The sequence below is a fragment of the Dermacentor variabilis genome, chromosome 10 (genome assembly GCF_050947875.1).
Source record: "Dermacentor variabilis isolate Ectoservices chromosome 10, ASM5094787v1, whole genome shotgun sequence".
NCBI classification, from domain to species: domain Eukaryota; kingdom Metazoa; phylum Arthropoda; class Arachnida; order Ixodida; family Ixodidae; genus Dermacentor; species Dermacentor variabilis.
In genome coordinates, this window is record NC_134577.1 from 26,305,041 (window position 1) to 26,325,345 (window position 20,305).

The 20,305-nt window shown below is 41.4% G+C and overlaps 1 protein-coding gene across 1 annotated transcript in view; it reads left to right on the forward strand.

Annotated features, from left to right (window-relative positions):
• The window catches only part of LOC142560197 (dihydropyrimidinase-like), a 60,947-nt gene that overhangs the window by 29,128 nt on the left and 11,514 nt on the right, over nt 1-20,305 (forward strand). Inside the window, exons 4-12 of the mRNA XM_075672120.1 lie at nt 806-916; nt 1,539-1,706; nt 4,408-4,550; nt 6,710-6,778; nt 8,151-8,428; nt 9,471-9,612; nt 14,944-15,027; nt 16,379-16,642; nt 18,673-18,901. Of these exons, the coding sequence (XP_075528235.1) occupies nt 806-916; nt 1,539-1,706; nt 4,408-4,550; nt 6,710-6,778; nt 8,151-8,428; nt 9,471-9,612; nt 14,944-15,027; nt 16,379-16,642; nt 18,673-18,901 (1,488 nt within the window). The remainder of the gene's footprint in view (nt 1-805; nt 917-1,538; nt 1,707-4,407; nt 4,551-6,709; nt 6,779-8,150; nt 8,429-9,470; nt 9,613-14,943; nt 15,028-16,378; nt 16,643-18,672; nt 18,902-20,305) is intronic.

A 20,305-nucleotide genomic window follows, 5' to 3' on the forward strand; every position in this document is an offset into this window, starting at 1 on the left:
ACTTCTAAAGGCACAATGACTGGGCTGGGTGGTTCACCTTGAATACTCGTGATAACAGTGCGAAATGACTTAAAAGAGACACATATAGCAGGACCTTTTCTCTGTGTGTCTTCTTTGAATTTTTTGTGTTATTACATTGGCTTTTGAAAGTGTCTCTCTGTACATTTTATCTCGATAGTCTGTCTAAATTTTATCAGAGCTAATCTAATATTCTGCTTACATACAGCATGTACCGAAGTTTGCTGTGCACAACACAATAATTGTTCACTTTAGCAGGTGGACCAAGGCTCACGAGTTGCATGCATTGATGTGGAGGCCCTGCATGCTGGCATGTCATAGCGAAGAGATATTATACTTGTTCCCAATCAATGACGTTTCCCCATTAAGGAGGCCAGGCCAAGAAGCAGGCAGTTTAAAATGATTTCTGAATAATGACTTGCAAATCAAAACAAGTTAGAAGAAAACAGTATGCGCATATAGTTGTCAGTGAGACACTTAAAAAAAAAAGTTGCAGACATTAAAAGAATTTTTATGTAAATGATTTTGAGCACTAATAAATTTAGAAAAGCAAGGGATACTTCTGAAAATATCACAAGTAGTCATTTTGTGAACTGCTGTCAGTGTTCCGTAATGTCTTCCGGTACTGTGTGTCTGCTTCTAGCAGTGGTGCTGCATTTTAGACGATCTGCACATTTTGCTCAAGACTTGGTGCTTGCTGCATCAAATTAAAGTTAATTTACTCTATGGGTGAAATATTTCAGCTAACGTATAGTTCAGCAGAAGGCACGCTATTTTTCTCCACCAGGTGGCATTGACTGCCATGTCCACTTCGAATTCTTCTTCATGGGAGCACGCACTGCCGATGACTTCTACACAGGCAGCAAGGCAGCACTTGCCGGAGGAACCACCATGATCGGTATGCCTCGCACATAGTGCAACATTCACTGACATACTTTTAAACTGATATGCAGCATTTGCTCAGCCTATTCCCATGTGCCCTCGTATTTGTTAAACACTGCTAACATACCCCCGAAATTTGTAAAAAAACTGCCTAGAAATTATTTGGCACAGCTAGTGTATTATCACGCTATATATAGTATTATGGTAGCTCTGTAGGTGGCCACTTTGTTACAAGCTTACAAATCTTGAGTCTAAATTTTCATGCAGCGCTAACAGCTCAGTAATTCTCATTCGTGTCTCTACGACCTCACAAATAATAATTTCTTTGATGCATCCTTGCACAGAGGTACCTATTTTCCCTTTCTCACACCCGCCATGGTAGCTTAGTGGCTGTGGTGTTGCACTGCTGACATTGAGAGAGTGTTTTGATCCCAGCCACGGTGGCCACATTTTGATGCAGATGAAACGCAAATACGCTCGTTCGTGTACTTAGATTTAGGTGCATGTTAAAGAAACCAAGGTGGAGAAAAGTAATCTGGAGTCCCCCACTACTGCATGCCTCATAACCAAATCATGGGTTTGGCATGCAAAACTGCCAGCATTTAATACTTTAATTTTTCTTCCTCACTTGTATGCAGTCGACTTTGTCACCAAGAAGTCTCCCAGTATGAGCCTGCTTGAAGCCTACGAAGATTACCGAAGCAGGGCTGACGAGCGCATCTGCTGCGACTATGGCCTTTCGGTTATCCTCGATGACTATAACGAGAATGTCCTCAGGGAGATGGAAACACTGACCAAGGAGAAAGGTAGAGGACTTTTGTGTTTCTATCCTTGCTTGCTTTATCATTTTTTCTATTGATACATAACAGTTTCATTTGAATACAAGGGGCACTGAAGAGAAAAATAATTTTAGTTGTATTAGCAAATTACCCAGCTACAATACCAAAAAAGCCACTTCTGCTGTGAGAAGAGGCTCGCTAAGCCAGAAAATGCACAAAAATGAAAGACTGCCTTTAAGTGTCCGTACCAACTTGTCGTGATGTCACAAATTTCGACAGTGTATGCTTGAGCCTAGTTAAATTTTTTCCAGCTGGTGTGGCCTATATTGTGTTCTCAAAGTGCCAGAGATCGAACTTTGCAAGATTCATAACCTCTTAAAACAGCCGAAATAGGACAAAATACTTCGAAATCCATTACGTCACACTGACTTTCTGGTGCTGGGGCATTGGCCCAAAGTTTGGTAAAAGAAATTTTGACCTTCACTTTCTATTGTATCAATCACCCTGTTACCGAAAAATTAACAAAAATAAGTAGAAGTGTCCAAATATCAAAATTTTCGAATACGAATTGACTACGTATACTTCACATTGAATATCAAATTGAATGTCAAATAATGATATGCACATGCATTTGTTAGCAAGTTGAATTACTTAAACATGTTGGACCATTGAAGTTACATTGCTATTGGTAAAAAAATTCATCTAGTAAGCAGCTATATTAAAATATTGTGTATTTGGCTCATGTTAGCTTTGAAAAATTTAGTAATTTCTGCTAGTATATTCTCGCCCACCTGTGCCTTACCGTACCGCATAAATTTCCCATAAACTTGGAGGCATTTGGCTCTGTACCAGTCGTCACTCATCGCATTTGCTGTCAAGCAATAAGCTCAGAATTGGAGGTGAGACCTGTGCTCTCGAGTGCATCCTTGCTGTTCGCAAACCCGTGTCCCTTGCTACTGAGAGGGCTGGCTTTACTACAAAGCTTCGAAGTCCAGTGGCTAAGCATGTTTTACACGCGAAGTTCCGCCAGCAGCATGAAATTACCACAAAAATCCTCAGAAAATCACATTTTCTTTGATTAGGCAGAAATAAACACTGAGAACCATGCTTTCTCCCGCACAGCCAGCAATATACTTTATTTGTTTCGAATATTTGTATCTAATCGAACATTCATAAGTGTGCAACACCTAGTTTTCAAATCGAGTATGAATATTAAAATATGATATTCGATAATATCCTATATGTTTGAATATTCGCACACCCCTAAAAATAAGGTTTTTGGAACTCTACCCTAAAGAAAAACAGTAAATCAGTTCAGACTGATACAGTCACTGATAAAGACTCGGAGTTTAATGGCATATTCGACTGGTCATTTCAGAGCACTCCAACGGCAATTCCTGAAAGTAGCTGCTTTCATTCTTCAGTTTATAGAATACGTAAAGTTAGAAAGTGGTTGTTTACGAATAAAGGAAACTGTTTTGCACTTAGCCAATTTCAACACCATAAGGCAGTTTACCACACCAGGCACAAACAAGGCTAAGGTCCTTTCGGAGGATGAGGTGGTCATCATCACTTTCAATAGTGCGGTATACAATGCAGCCATCAGCAAATAGTTGCTGATGGCTGCAGTGACTGATAGTTGCTGATGGCTGATAGTAGAAATGTTAGAAGGCAGGTCATTAATGTAATTTAGAAAAAGTAAAGGGTCTAGCACGCTGCCCTGTGGAACACCGGATGCGATATGAGTCTAATTATGAGGTGCACTCTAGTGGGAGAGTACGGATTAATTTTGACCACCTAGGGTGCTTTAACGTGCACCCCATACACTGTACATGGTTGTTTTTGCATTTTGCCTGCACCAATATGCAGCCACCTTTAATCATGTGCGTTGTATTTCATGAAACGGGAAATACTGTTACCCTCCAGAGCGTAGCACAAAGCTATATAGGGAAACCATACGGATTTCATAGAAAGACAGCTTCACCGTTGAAAAAAGGAATCATTCTGAACTGAAGGTCAAAACCTGGACCATTGCATTATGGGGGCAGTCATTCTCCTATTTGAATTAACCAGGACACCTGCCATGGTGGCATAGTGCCTTTGGCATTGCGTTTCTAAGCCCAAGGGCACGGGTTCAAATCCCGGCCTTGGCGGCCACATATTTGTGCGGGCAAAACGCAAAAATGCTCGTTTACAGTGCATGGGGTGCATGTTAAAGAACCCTAGATGACCAAAATTAATCCGTAGACCCTTGCTAGGGCGTGCCTCATAATCAGATTGTGATTATTAGATGTAGCACCCCAGAATTTAATTTAATTCAATTATTTCAGAAATCTGCAACATGGAGAAAGGGAAAAGTGTTATCCACTTGAAAATATATGAAGCCCCAAAAGAAGCCCATACAAATTTCTCACCCGTATGTGTTTGAAACCTGTATCACGCCCCTTTCTCATAGTCCAGTGTTTATACATATTGTGAATGGTGTGCACACACTTCATCAATTCCATGTGTCTGTAACAATTGTTACTCCATTATCTTCTTAGCATGCTCTCTCTCTTGCCTGGCCAAATAAAAAGATTCAGTCTGCTTCCGTTTCGCAACATGTATTTATCTCAGCTGCCATTGCTTCGAAGTGCCCTTTAGCTCAATGATGCATAGAGATGACAAACGTGATTTGTCTTACCTTTAGCTTTGTTTACACTGCTTTCTCTTTTCGTGACCTACACAGGCGTGAATGCCTTCAAGATGTTCATGGCCTACAAAGGTACGCTCATGATGGAGGATCACAAGCTCATCCAGGCACTTAAGGCGTGTAGCAAACTGGGAGCGCTGGCTCGCATCCATGCCGAGAACGGCGACATTATTTACGAGGTCTGTGTGATGTATGCAAGACATGATACCCGACGTTATGTAATGAGGGAGCCCTTTCCCATCAGCTCTTTCCATAATGTGGACGAGACCAGTGTGCCTATGCCGACTCAAGCATTAAAGGGACTGACAACCAAATTTAATGGTAGCCATTTTCTTTTGTGCAATGGAAAGTTTACCAGTCATAGTGTCTAATCATGAAGTGCCAACGTGGAAAACGCTGTGGAACATTCTTTATCAGAATTTTTCTATCTGCAGTAAGGATGTAGTCATTCACTGGAAGCATGCTGAAAACAGTGATAGGTGAGCACAATAGCGATTATTCCGAATTTCCAAATTTTTAAATGATTTCTGCGATAATAGCTACATGTTTTTGTGGTTTCCTGACCAACAGCTTAGGTATTTAACCAGTAAAATCGAAACCAATCGGATTGAAAGTGAAACGACGCCTTTACACGTGAAACTGAGTTCAGCGTGCGTTTTTTGATTTACAAAACATAGAATAATGCGCAAATGTCTAATAATGTACCAACTGCAACTTTAAGCAACAATTATGCTGTACTAAATAACAGTCGACATATGTACAGTAATCTCGTAGAATACATTCAAAGTACCAAGATTTTACCGCCACGTCTCACCACTTACTGGTTTTTGAGACTTTCTTTTCTAATTTAAACTTACAATTCCTACTTAAATTGCAAACAGTGTGTTGCAATCTATCACTATAAATCATGGTCATTTCATTTCCATCAACGTATCGCAACACATTCTGGCCAGTTGTCAGTCCCTTTAATGTGCTGCTGAAGAGGCGATTCATTCACATTTGTACTCCACATATGTAGTTTAACGCATAGACATGTATAGAGTGGCATCGACTTTTTGTTCCAATTAGAAAAATGTGAAGTTGCCTTTTAAGCCACCGACACAATGTTCTGAAATACACAGTGCTTGTGACGATTCAAAATTTTGATCTAATGCAAACAAATACATACGTTTTAGCTCACTCACTGTTTTGAGGTGTTTGTTTTCCAAGGCCACATTAATGTGGATCTCGCATGAGCACCACTAGCAAATTGTGCCATTGACTGGTTGCAGCAAGAGTGACTTGGTTGTGCATGTATTTGCATTGATGTTGTGATTGTATATCTGTTAGAATGAAGCGGTGTATACCTGTACATCAAATAACCAATAGTAATTCTGTTTTGTACCACATTAAAATTAATTTTGCCTAATTTGCATTTATGATAATTAAAAAACATGTGGTCTCTAAATGTTTAAATGTGCAAGAGCCAACAGTAAATTGATTTTGCAATTTAGTATTTACTTTCATTAAAGATGTTATTAGGCACATGAAAAAAGCCAGTATTTCTGTATCGTCTTATGAGGTATGTTGACTAGGCAAAAAGTTCTTAAAGCTTATGCACCACTCACTCTGTAGGGGAATTAAGCATTCAGTCGCGTTGTGAATTCACCTTTTATGAGGTAAATATGACCGCATCACGTGTGATCTCATAACCTCTCCGATGTTGTCCACATATTGCTTTACACTTGCCCTTTCTGTGCAGTCGCAGCTATACTCGCAGACAACTTTTTAAGGCAATGCAGAGAAATCTATTAGGGCTGCACTCCAGTTACTATGCCAAGTAGTGCAGCAGAGTTTGACGGTGCTTTAGTTCTTTTGGGGGACAGATACGAAGCCAGCGTAGCTTCCAGGCAGGACGGTTTCACATTTGCCAACGGTATTACATTTCGAAGAGAAAAGCAGAAAATTAAGTCAAAATTAACACTCAGTTTGCGTTTTCTCTTCTCCTGCTTGAACTCACGCAGATGAAAGTGTGGGACTTCTTTCGGAAATGCTCTTAATTTAGGCACACTTTGCCCTATGTAGCTTTCCTTTCCTTGCCACAGAAAGTTGTTTATGAGTACAGTGTTCTGTGCACTGACACTAAGGTCACTGCTGAAGAGCAGTGCATCATTTTATATGTGTGTTCACTATAGCAGTCCATGTAGCTTTTGTAGCTCATAATTCCAGCAATTGAAGGATGGTCACACGGCATGTCCCCCGACTTTATCACAGCTTGTCATGCTTCTAAAAAGGAGCGATGTAGGACAGTGATGGCCTTCCTATTTTACCCCCCCCCCTTTCTTTTTTTTTATTCCAGAACCAAAGCAAGCTGCTTTGCATGGAGGTTACTGGTCCAGAAGGCCATCTCTACAGCCGAGAAGAAGAGGTAAGTATTTTGGTTCTTGAAAAAAAAGAAAGTAGAAAGAAAAAGCTTGGTAGCAGCACAGTGGCTATGGCGTTGCACTGCTGAGCTCGAGGTCCGATCCAAGCTGCAGCAGCTGCATTCCAATGAGGGTGGAATGCAAAACTGCTTGTGTACCGTGCATCGGTTGCACGATAAAGAAGCCAAGGTGGTCAAAATTAATCTAGAGACCCCTGCTATGACATGCCTCATCATTATATCGCGATTTTGGCATCTAACACCCCAGAACTGTTCTACTTGCTGAAAAAAAGAAAACATGCGAACAATAAGGCATGAAAAGCCAGCCACTGCCTAGTCACTCCTAGAATTAAGAAGTCAAACAATGAGCCCACAATTTCCACAGCACCTTTCTTTGCATTCCTTTTGACTTGATGATCACCAGCTCAACATAAAATTATTTATATCATATTTCTTTTTATTGGTGTTCACTTCCTCAAATATATTATTGCGGCAGGGAGTGTTTGGTAATGTTTGTTTCTTTAATCAGTTTTCCAGCCTCTGAAGCCTTCCACTGCCCCACAGCATGAGTATAGTATTGGGGCTTAAAAACCCAGTCAACAAATCAACAAATCAACCAATCAATCAATCAATCAATCAATCAATCAATCAATCAATCAATCAATCAATCAATCAATCAATCTTTATGACACTTTCAGAAACTCCATTTTATCAACACTGAACTTAAATTGGACCTACTCTTACTCTGATCTTGAAATACAGATCCCAAGCTGCCACACGAACACATTTGCATTCTCTCCTTACAAGGACAGCTTCTTACTGGAACCATCCTCCCGACTAAGCTGCCTGTAACCCTGACCAGCTGTCCTTCGAAGCTGCCATATCAATGTTTTTGTTGACCTCAACCCTCCTAGCCCCCTCCCCTCAAAAAAGAGAAACTCTCAGTAATGGCAGCAGGTTTTGAGAGTATTTCAAACCAGTTAATGATCCAAACAATCAGTCAATAATGACTGAATCAATCAATGCTCTTTGTGAGACAGGTAAAGGCCAATGCTAGCAGGTTTCAAGCGTATTTCATAGCAGTCAAGCAATGATTCAAGCAGTCAACCTGTACTGAAGGCGATGACCATGATGCTAGTGAAACTAGACCAAGAGGATAAAAGATGCTCGCTTATCCTTCCCCACAGTTATTCACTCCATAGTTAAGGCAGGCTGCTGTAAAGCTGTGTTAAGTCTTGCCAGGCAAACACCCTCTTTGCAAGTAGTGGAGATGTGGTTTCCTATTCGTCACCCTGGAACTACACAGCAAAATGCTACTACGAGCGTCTCGCAGCGACTAATCAATAAATAATCGATCGCTGTTCCCTTGTAAACACAGGTGGAGGCTGAGGCAACACACCGGGCTATTGTGCTGGCCAACCAGGTGAACTGCCCGCTGTACGTGGTGCACGTCATGAGCAAAAGTGCCGCCGAGGTGATTCTGCGGAAGCGCGCTCAAGGCTGCGTAGTGTTCGGCGAGCCCATTACAGTGGGCCTGGGCACTGACGGCAGCCACTACTTCAATCGATGTTGGAAGCATGCAGCCGCTCACGTCCTGTCGCCCCCTCTGCGGCCTGATCCGTCCACCCGAGGTTACCTCATGGACCTGCTCGCCAGGTGGCGCTCTTATTTGTTTGCTCTCATGCCTACAAGTAAAACTGATGCAGTTAAGACCACGCTGATCAGAAATATAATCACTTAGTGTGGATTGGTAAATTATGCTTCTGGGATAACCAAAACTGGCAGTACTGCCATGAGGAATCTTGGTAAATGAGAAAAGATGCAAAAACGAAAGACGGGTGGCAACACGCTTCGAAGTTTTTGCACGAGCTTTCCATGACATTGTGGATTTTGACAGCTACTGCTCAGGACGTGTTAATCGTCTGTGGATAAACAAGCAGCACATTGCATACTAAAGAAACTGAAGGCTCAATTTATAGCCTTTTTGCACAAGAATGGCATAAAATGTGAAAATGCTTTGAAATCTACAACGTCACTTTGACCCTGACACTGCAATTTAAGTGTAAAATTCAAAACGGGAAAATTCGACCTTCATTGTCGCCACCATGAAAGAATATTTGATCAGTTTGAACAAATTTAGCAGTCACTTTTAGTGTTCCTTCAAATTTTTCAAAATGATATTTGAGAGTCACTAAGTGTTCAGTTTACTCTGCTGCAAGGTGAAATCTATACTGCAGAAATGTTTAAAAGGATTTGACGTAAAGTTTCCCTTTAAGCTCGCTCAAGAATCACTTTCACAGCTTACGTGTCTTGCCCCTTCCTGTTTCGCGCTGGCATTCAAAGATCATTTGATTTGCAGCTTTTTGCAGAATTTTTATTCTTTCGAGGTAAAGGCATGCTCAGTGCTGAGAAACAAGCACCCATGGCACAAAAAAACCTTGCCGCCACACACATGGCTTACTTCTACCCATATGATGCAGCATAAGGCGCCAGTCAAACAATGCAGCATGGGTATCGTTTGGGAAAATGGTGTGGTTACTTGGTAGCTGATGCAAACTTTGTCATTCTCATTTCAAATTTCAACAAAACAAAGTGATTTCGCATTACACTTGGAGAGAGTCATGAGCTGTGCATGAATCATTGCAAAAGAAGGTAAGGCCATCTTTCAACTGTTCTTCTTTGCGTGTGTGTTTGCCAGTGGAGAGCTGCAGACGACTGGTTCAGACCACTGCACCTTCACTACCACCCAGAAGTCGGTCGGTCAGGACGACTTCACCCGCATTCCAAATGGAGTCAACGGCGTTGAAGAACGAATGGGTGTTGTGTGGGAGAATGGAGTGGTGAGGAAACTTTCACCCTCCTTTTCTTTTTTTTTTTCTTTTTTTCACTTAGATTAATACCACAGTCACATGGGCACCCAAGCACTACTTTTAATTCCTTTGTATTTACACATATTTATTACAGGTGTGCAAATACTCAGAAAGTTTGATTATCACATTTTTAATATGTGTAGCTGATTCGAAAAATAGATATTTGAAGATGTTAGAACATTCGGCTGGATACGAATATTCGAATCAAATCGGATATATTGCTGACTGTGCGGGAGCAAACATGGTTCTTAGCATTTGTTTCTATGTAATCCAAGAATACTAGGTAGATTTTGTGCGGAATCTTGTGACATTCTCGTGATGCTGTCGAAATTTCGCCTGTAGAGCACACTTAGCCGCTAAACACCTAAACTTTGCGGGAAAGCCAGCCTCTCGGTAGCAAGAGACGCGGTTTGTGGACTTTCTTTCTTTTCTTTTTCTTGCCGCGCCACCTTGGATTATGAGTTTATTGCTTGACAGAAAGTGCAATGAGTGACGACTGGCACAGGGTCAAATGCCTCCAAGTCGGGCATTTGATGCGGTATTCATAGCTCATTCATTACTCATTTTCATAAGAGCACCCACACAGTATTTCCACATATATCATTAACTAACTTCTTACCAATGGATCCCATCCCTACTGCTGCAGTTGGTGTCGAAAGGCGGCTGATTGTCAATTTAAAAGCATATTTATCGGTCGGTCCAGATTGTATCTCATCAAAAATGCTGACGTGTGCAGATGTTTATTCTTCATTAATATTGACAAAGCTTTTTAAACAGTCATTACAGATGTCTGCACTGCCCTCTGATTGGAAGATAGGAACGGTGGCCCCTGTGCATAAATCTGGTGTTGTGCATTTTCCCAATATTAATCATCCCATATTATATTAATCCATTCCAGTAAAAATCTTGGAACATATAATATACTTACGCTTTAGTGAATTCCTTGCATCAAATTCCTTCTTCAGTATTTATCAGCATGGATTCCATAAAGCAGTTCGTGCAAAATGGAATTGCTATGTTTTACTAATGACTTATTAATGCAGATCATGATTTTGATACTGAATGCATATATTTGGATTTTGCTAAAGCATTTCACTCTGTCTCACACGATCTACTTATCTTTAAGCTTAATCAACTTAACATAAACCCCACTGTACTTGCAAGGATTAAGGAATTTCTCTGTAACCGTAGTCAGTATGCAACAGTAATGACTTTTGTTCATCTAATTCTGCCATAACATCTGGTGCCCCCGCAAGGGTCTGCTTTGGGCTCCCTGCTTTTCATTATATCAATTATCCTCCTACTTGCCTTTCTTCCTCAACTGCCTGACTGTTTGCAAATGACTGTGCAGGTTACCAAAAAATTACTAACCATATTGATGATCTCGATCTTCAACGCAATTTAGACAGTGCTTCAGAAGAACTTCAGTTTGGCCTAGTTGTTTACTGCATATCATATTCACTGCAAATAAGGATGGGGACAGCGGGAGAGAACACATAAACAACACGGGCGATAACTTTCAACTGTTTTATTCCCAGCAGCCCGTGGGCATATTAGACATATAGAACATGTGCAGATCGCAGCAAACAAGAACACTCGTCAGCCTAGCGTGGCAACCAGTTATCAAAAAATCTATTTCCGATTGAAACAACCTAATGGAGGTGTCACTAACGCAGTCTTGGCCTTTCTTTTTGATGTGATAAGCCTCCATCAGTTCGTGTGCAGTCTGGTCATGGCTTCTCCCCAGAATCTACCTCCTTAAAAAGAGTTGCACAGCAACAGGCATTGCAGTCCGCAGGCAAGTGCGCCAATTCACCCTTCGTTAATTTTTGCTCATGTTCCCTGGCTCAATCATTCAGGCACTGTCCTGTCTGCCCTATGTAGGACTTGCTACACGCCAGGGGGATTTCATGTACAACTCCTACATTGCATTTTGCATACGGCTTGGTGTGGTTCTTGCCACAGCCTTGCCTTTCTTTAGGATCATGGGAGGTGCGGGGGCAGAGCCACGCCAGCTTAAAAGGGGCTGAAAAGACAAGGGGGACTCCAAGCCTGCCTGCCACCTTGCTTAGGTTGTGAGTGACCCTGTGAATATACGGCACCACTTTAGGTCTTACGGCCATAGTAGTTGTCCTCACCCTTGCTTTGCTCCCAGATCCATGAACAAACATGAACATGAACAAAAGTTAACGAAAGATGAATTGGTGCACTTGCCTGCACACTGCAATGCCTGTCGCTGTGCACCTCTCTTTAAAGAGATAAAGATTCCGGGGAAAAGCCATGACCAGACTGCATGCAAACTGATGGAGGCTTATCACATAAAAAAGAAAGGCCAAGACGGTGTTAGTGACACCTCCATTAGGCTGTTTCAATCGTAAATAGATTTTTTTGATAATTGGTTACCACGCTAGGCTGATGAGTGTTCTTGTTTGCTGCGATCTGCGCATGTTCTATATGTCTATATATGCCCACGGGCTGCCGGGAATAAAACAGTTGAAAGTTACCGCCCGTGTTGTTTATGTGTTCTCTCCCGCTGTTCCCGTCTTTATTTCTGGTCAATATGATATTCAATTTCGATAAGGTATTTGAACGGTGAAGTAAATGACTAGTGACACTTAATACAACTAAATGTAAAAGAATGCAAGTTTCTAGCCACACCACTAGTCTTAGTCCACATACATAGTCCTTCAATAATATTCTATTACCATCGGTTGACAGTTATAAATAAGTTAGTGTCCACATTTCTTCCTTTCTTTCGTTCTTTCTTTATTGTTTCCTCAGACACAGCCGAAGAGGGGGCCGAGGCTAAAGGCGACAGAGCACCTGACAAGGGCCCCGGCCCCCTTGCGCAATATACACAGACAAAATACATCAACAAAGTTCAGTCAGACAGACGTCATAGGTTCAGACAGTGGGCAATATTAAAAGGGGGACTAATCTTTCGTAGAATACACATGTTGAATATGCAACTGACAACGCAAATCGCATGCTTGATTATCTGCGTCAAAACTGTTTTGATGCCCCATAGTCCCTGAAGTTAAAAACACTTAACAAAACCTTGGTACGTTCTATTAGAGTACGCATGTGTCATATATGGAATCCTACTCGGACTACACTTAAACTCTTGAAGGCATTCAGAATCACGCAGCATGTTTCATTTTATAGAATTATTTAAATCATTCCAGTGTCACGTCTATGAAGAAAACCCTCAATCTGTCTGACTTTTAGTTACATCGAAAGTCACCTCATCTTAATCTTTTTCACAAAATCTATTATTATAACAACGATTTGAAGGACATCCTGTTTCATTCACCTCATTATATATATTCAAGGACTGATCATAGCTTTAAGGTGCGTCTACCGTCTTACCGCACAAAATTGTGTAATGACCCTTTTTTTTTTCCCAGCATCGTAGAGGGAACATACTTCCAAGCACCGCATGGAACTATGTTCCCTCTACTATCACCCGCATAACTGATGACCATGAGTTCAAGATCACTTAACAAGATGCCTTGTAATATTTTGTTATTAGCTACACGTCTTGCTATCTTTTTCCCGCTCCTTTTTGTAGTGCCTTTGGGCCTTGAAAGTATGTTTAATAAATAAATAAATAAATAAATAAATAAATAAAGCACAGGCTGGCGAGAAAAGCTAGTGGGAATGATGCTAAATTTTCCAACATAATCCAAACACATAGTGTTTTAGTATAACAGCTCACTAGTCTCGTTTTTTAACATTGACAACGCTATTGCAATGTTCCAATACAACAAGTTAACCCAACTTGCTAATAAATGCATGTGCATATCATTATTTGATATTCCAATTCGATGTTTGAAGCTAAGCATGCATACTTGATTCGTATTCGAAAATTTTGATAATGACACACCCCTAGTATTTATCTTCAGATAAATACACTGGCTGTCACAAAGTCACCCTTGGGCAAGAATTTTAATGGAGCTTTTGGTGAACTGAGCACAGCCATCTCCCGTGATGACCGAAGGGAGTACTCTTGTTCCCAGGGCACTCAAAATGTAAAGGAAAAATTAATTTTTGTTTGGGTGCTTTGCTGTGGCTAACATCATTAAATGGTCACTGCAAGAACAGCTAAAATCAGTGGCCAATCCCTGCAGTACATAAGAACATGAATGAGCACAAGGTTGGTGGCATTACAGTAAGGGAATATGCTTTACTTCTCATAGAAGTACTCAATATCTCCCATGAATTTTGTATGTTCTTTCTTCAGAAACATTAAATAGAATAGTTTTAAGCATCTCTAGAGGCAAAATTAATGTGCATGTGTATAAGCTAGACAATGCATAATAGAACCTTGGTAGCTTTCATTAAAAACTAGTATGTTGCCATTTAACATGACGGAACTCGTGTGATGTTGAACTCCTTTGTGAAGCCTCATGCTCCCTCATCTACCTGCCGTGGTTGCTTAGTGGCTATGATGTTGGGCTGCTAAGCACGAGGTCGCGGGATCGAATCCTGGTCACGGCGGCTGCATTTCGATGGGGGCAAAATGCGAAAACACCTGTGTACTTAGAGTTAGGTCCACATTAAAGAACCCCAGGTGATCCAAGTTTCTGGAGTCCACCGCTACAGCATGTCTCATAATCAGATCGTGGTTTAGGCACATGAAACCCCATAATTTAATTTAATTAATTAATGCTCCCTTATCTCAAAGGAGATAAGAGGTATTTCAAGGGAGCAAGGAGATAAGGGACATGTGACAGGGGCATAGCATCAATGCTTTAGTTCATCTAGTACTTACTGTTTGGTGAAGAATATGATAGAAGCCTGAGTGATAAGTTTTCTATTGCTTAAAGTAAACCATAAGGCACATTTGGATAACAGGGTTCCACCTGTAGCATCACTCAAATGCACAGCGACACATAAAACATGGCAGTGCTTCATTCAAGAATCGTAAAAAAAAAATTATAATTACACTAGGCCAATGCTAATTACAGCAACGAGATGATGTCAGAAGAACGCTACCTGTAGCGGCTACCATTTAAATGAGAAGGGACTGACTAGTCCATGTTGCCTTGGTGACGTAATTCTTAACTTCATAACTCACAGCCAGTTTGGAAAGGAGCATCGCCCACTGCTTGAAGTGCCCTTTTTGCCTAAGCTGTGAAGAACTGTTAATACAGATGCTAAAGATTGAACTGCCAAACATGGCGCAAGAAAATACATCGCTAGTGTGCAAAAAAAAAAAAAGGAGGTACTGTCACCTGTCAGAAAAAATTTTGGACTGTGCCATTACTGTACTTTAATATATTACGACATCTATTTCAGAACACCGGAAAGTTGGATCCCTGCAAATTTGTGGCCGTTACCAGTGCCAATGCTGCAAAGATCTTCAACATCTATCCGCGGAAGGTAAGCAAGATGCGACACTGGCAAACACACACACAGCCGTACAAAAGTCGGGAAGGGAGGTGCTCCCAAAGGGCAGATGCTCCTCGAAAGAACATTTTTAAATATTTGTACTAGAAATTTGAAAATTCACTCACTCGCAGAGAACTTCAACAAGATTTCAAATATGTCCTTAGTTTCTCTGTAGTTGCTATAGTTCTTGAGTTATGTGCTACGCAATGGCAAAATAGTGACTTTTCAAGTAATTTATTGTATGACATAATAGTTCTGCAGAAACCCGCAAGGTGGAGAGAAGTAATTAATTAAGGGAAAGTGAGACATCCACCCAATCGTAGCAATTGCTACAAAGGAAACCCATACGGGTTCGTCGAAAGAAAAGCCTTGCAGTTGAAGAAAAATCCATTCTGGTCCGAGACTCAAAGCCGGGACCACCGCCTTTAAAAGGGCAGCCACTCTACCATCTGAGCTAGCCAGGCAGCTAGCAGATGGCAGGGCGAAGTCGAATTTGTCAACAACTCGAAGCTTTGAGTTGCTTCAAGTTTGCTTCAAGTTGATGACAAATTCATTTCTTCATTTCTTAACCTTGCAGCTGTCTTGTTCCCCAAAGTAAGCCGAAACAGTGCAACTAGTAAGGGGTGCAAATATTCAACTTTCGAATTACGAATAGAATTCTGTCCAATTATACTCGGTCTTCAATAAATTATCTTAAATTACCAATTGTGTGCAATCAAACGTAAAATTGACGCAAAAGTGTGATAAATTTCATTTTGGCGACCACAATAGACAAGAAACAAGGTGCACCAATTAGCCCAACATCGTACTTTGCTAAAGAAACAAAGGAGTTGCATAGCAGAGCACTGTTAGGCTGCTCAGGGAGCCAAGTTATTCTGGCAAAACCACCATCATTTGCACTCACTGAAGAGTAGTAACTATGTAAACAAACTGCCTATTTGTTCCTGTATTGGACAACAGTTCATGATGCGCAATGTAATGACAGAAGCTTTCTAACGTTGCAATTATGTACATACAAGGATGTGAGCTTAGTTCTACATTAATAGTTAAAAACTGCTTTATCATTATTCGAAAACTATTAGACATTATGGAATGCTCTATTGGATTCGCTTCTGGCAATATTCAATTCACATTCAATTTGGTCTCAAAAATTAATTTTCACACACACCTAGCAACTAGACGAGGACCAAAATTGAAACAAACGCAGATCACAAATGTGCAATTGCTTTCTTGTCGTCATTTAGTTGTGCTGCCTTAGCTTTTTTTTTATTAATTACTTCAAAAATGAACTAACCCACCAGCATCCCCACCAAGATATCTCCTCTTTGGCTCCACATTGCAGGGCAGAATCCAGGCTGGTTCTGACGCAGACGTTGTGATCTGGGACCCCGAAAAGGAGCACGTCTTTTCGGCCCAGACTCACCAGTCTGCCAGTGACTTCAACATTCTCGAGGGATTCCGGTGCCGAGGTGCTCCGGTTTTCGTGATATCCCAGGGGCGAGTCGTCGTTGAAAATGGAGAAGTGCATGCTGCCAAGGGCGTCGGCAAGTTCATCCCGATGGCGCCCAACTGCAGCTACGTCTATTCAGCTGTCCGGCAGAGGGAGGCAAGTGGTGACATTATGTGCACATAAATGTATTGCAGAGACAACACATCTCATTGCTCTCCCTCCTTTTTCCTTTTTTTACATGCAGTAAAACTGAGCACTCGTAGCTGAATGTGCTGTAATGTACTTGTGTTGGCAGCACTGCTGTGAAATAAGATATGTCTTGCATACATTATTTAACTTCTTGCCGGTGAACGTTTTTCACCAGATTATTACTTCTATCAAGGATCATATGGCGCAAAACATGCATACCGTACTGGGAAGTTCTTAAATGTTGTTAGGATCCTGTAGCAAAGGGGCCTGGTCAGATTACGTATGTGATGCAAAAGCCGTAGTACAATTTCAAATGAAAGTGAGCATGTGCAGCTATTCTGGAATGTACCATGATACATGCATAAATAGCAGGCAGACTTGACCCATGAAAGGAGAGGCTGCTGTTGAGACTAGCAGAACTGTAATAGTAATCCTAGCAGCAGCTGTAGCAGCAGGTTTTGCATCAATGTGGTTTCCATTTTAGAATGTCTAGCAACAAAAATTTTGGTCCCTCTAGAGTTGTGTTACTTTTGTAATAAATATTAGATGTCACAGTACTATAGCAAAATTCCAGTAACACTGCAATTTTGCATAAACAGTCTACCAATAACATGCACGCACTTTTTGGAGTGACAAATAATCTCTGTTTGTGTTACATGACGTTAATAAGTAATATCGTCACGGAGTAGTGACGGTAAAGAACACAATAGCAATACTGTGAATGACAAAACTAACTTTTATTGGGCGGACCTGCGCCCACAAAAACAGGCTACACTTAGAGCACAACGATAGCGGCGAACACAGTCGGTGATCGGCGAAAACCTGATTTGCCGGTCAAGCCCGTCGGCTTTTATACACGAGCCATCAAACGTTTCAGAGTATTCGCTGGTGCCCACGTGTCTTCCAGAAAGTTGTACACCATTCCCGTCACGCATACATGCAATCAGATTACACAAGGTTCGGTGACAACAGACAGCGGATAAAACCATTGATAACACTCCAGAAACTTTCGATACATCTGTCCCACGCTGAGTGATAACATTTGTCAGACGGCAAAAAGTGCTCAACCAAAAAGATAAACAAGTCCTTATGTTAATATCAACTCATTGTTCAAGCATCTCTCATTGCACATTCGTAGATTTAGGTGCACGTTAAAGATCCCCAGGTGGTCGAGTATTCCTGAGTCCTCCACTACGGCGTGCCTCATAATCAGAAAGTGGTTTTGGCACGTAAAACCTCATAATTACATTGCACATTCGATAGTGTGCAATGGCTTACAGAAATTAACCAGAACAAAGGCACTATCAGCATAACTTGAATTGAAAAAGAAAAAAGCGATATGAATACCTGTTCCTTATAACCACAAGGAAGTGCTATGTGCAGTCGTTCCACAACCAGTCTTCAAGCATAATGCAGACCAAAACAGACATCATGGAGCTTGAACAAATTCACTGTCACAAATGCCTGGCAAAGCAGGAAATGCAATAATGCAGCCTAATCTCTTTCAGTTTGTCCACATTTGGGGGAGGTGCACATCTTACATTCCCAAGACAGCTTTGCAGTAGAAGCTGTGTCCCTGTTTTCACCAATGCTCCTGACAAAGGAACTTGATCTGCATCGTACCCAGCTTCTACTATGGCTATTAACCAGCACCTCCCCTAAAGTTGTTTTGTGAAAGGAGGCAACAGGCGAGGGAGTATATTTACAGAATATATTTGCAGGAGTACAGTTGTCAGCAAGATGAAAAAAGGCTCACACAAAATAATTTTGTCACTTTGCTTCACCAACACATATCTGCTTCAGCTTTCCTGTAGCACTATGGTACACGTTATGCACTTCGCAAAACCTTTTTTTTTTCTATATTTTTGCACTCCAGAGTGAGGCCCCATGCCAGGTTTTACACGAGGGTGTGCCTTACATGATTAAGTACTTTATTTTCCTTTGTCGCCTAAGTTGAAGCTTCCTTCTAACCCCATTGACGCTGGCTTCCCTTACAGGCTTCAATTCCACGCAAGATCGATCGATCGGCCCCAACGCCAGAACCGGAGACTGTAGAAGAGCCGCCCGTGTCGCCCGCAAACGCTGCCCCTGCGACACAGTCGACTCCACCACCCGCACCATATTACAAGGAACCCCTGTACCCAGCTACGCCCCGAGAGTTCCACAGTCGGCCTCTGACACGCAGTGGCTGCCGCAACCTCCAGGACTCCACCTTCAGCCTCTCTGGTAAGCATTGTCGCCTTCATTGCACTTAGTTAACCCTTTAGGGATAGGACATAAAAATACCTGAAAGAAATGCTTAATTTTGTCAATGTGCAAAATACACCTAGAACAAGGATATTTGATGTAAAGAAAGAAATGTTCGCAGATCTATGCCAATCCAAGCAACTCGTACATCAAGGAAAGCAAAGCTGAGTAAAAAAATGTTTCCCACCTTTCAAATGTAAAACAGTGCTCCTTGAGGGGCATCGGGGGCAGAGGTCTCAACACCATCCTCACAGGTCCCCAGGGAAGATCTGGCGATGATGGGCTGAGGCCCCTTATATCAGCAGCAGGCGGGATGCCTGACAGGCCCTTGGATTCAGAAGCAAAAGCCCATGAAATACTGATGGGAACAGGTATTGCATGGGAACATGAAGCCGGCATGCTAAACCTGAAAGGCCCAAAAGCGATACCCACAAAATGTTTATCAATTTGAACCCTTCCTAGCTGACCTCCACGGTGGAGTTTGTTAAATGCGACGTGAGAACCAAAAATGATTAATTAATGGGTAAGATAAACATGCAAAGAAGTTGTCAATTCAAGCAAGGTATATGCATGGTAACTTTTCTTCTATCACTCTTGATCATTTCATTTCAAAGCGAATTAGAGGTTCTGATGCAGGCTATGTTGCTGGCTCTTCTTTAACTGACATTTGATACCTAACATGCCACGAAGGAAAATGGTCGTGGAAGTCCTTTTAAGAGCTTTGCTGTAAAATATTTTCGGGAATATTTTTCAGCAACAGGTTTGTTGCCTGTGATCGACACCAAACAGAACATAGAAAGTGAGCTTCCCCCCAAGCCAGCTATGACTTCATGTGGAATTTGTACAGACAGTTCTCGCGGCAAGTGAAACCGGCATAAATTGCATTTATTCTACATTACTTGTCTGATACCTCTGCAGCCAGGAAAATTCCACCGGTCTTTTTTATCTGCCTGCGCTATCAAAAGAAAGCAGGTTGTGTGCCAAATTTCTTTTTCCCTGTCCTCTGTTCCTACTCTAATCCTACAAATGACACTTGCAGCCTGTCATTCAGTGCTTACCAAAGATGATTAGCCTAATATTCCACACTCCAAACCAAAACTCATCAAGAAAAATATCTTTTTTTTTTTCATGTGTTGCCTGTAGGTAACCATCTTAAAGGGGGCAAATCACAGCTGGCAAATAAATTGTCACATGTGCTTCGCAACTCTACTTTAATCTACTTTGCTGTAATTTGTACTGACCTCAATCCACCTTACTCTAATTCATGCCAACCTTAATCCACCTTCATTCACCTTACTCCACCATAAGTCACCTTACTCTAACTTGTTGTAACATTAATTAACATTAATTACCCATAATTACAACTAATTAACATTACTTTGC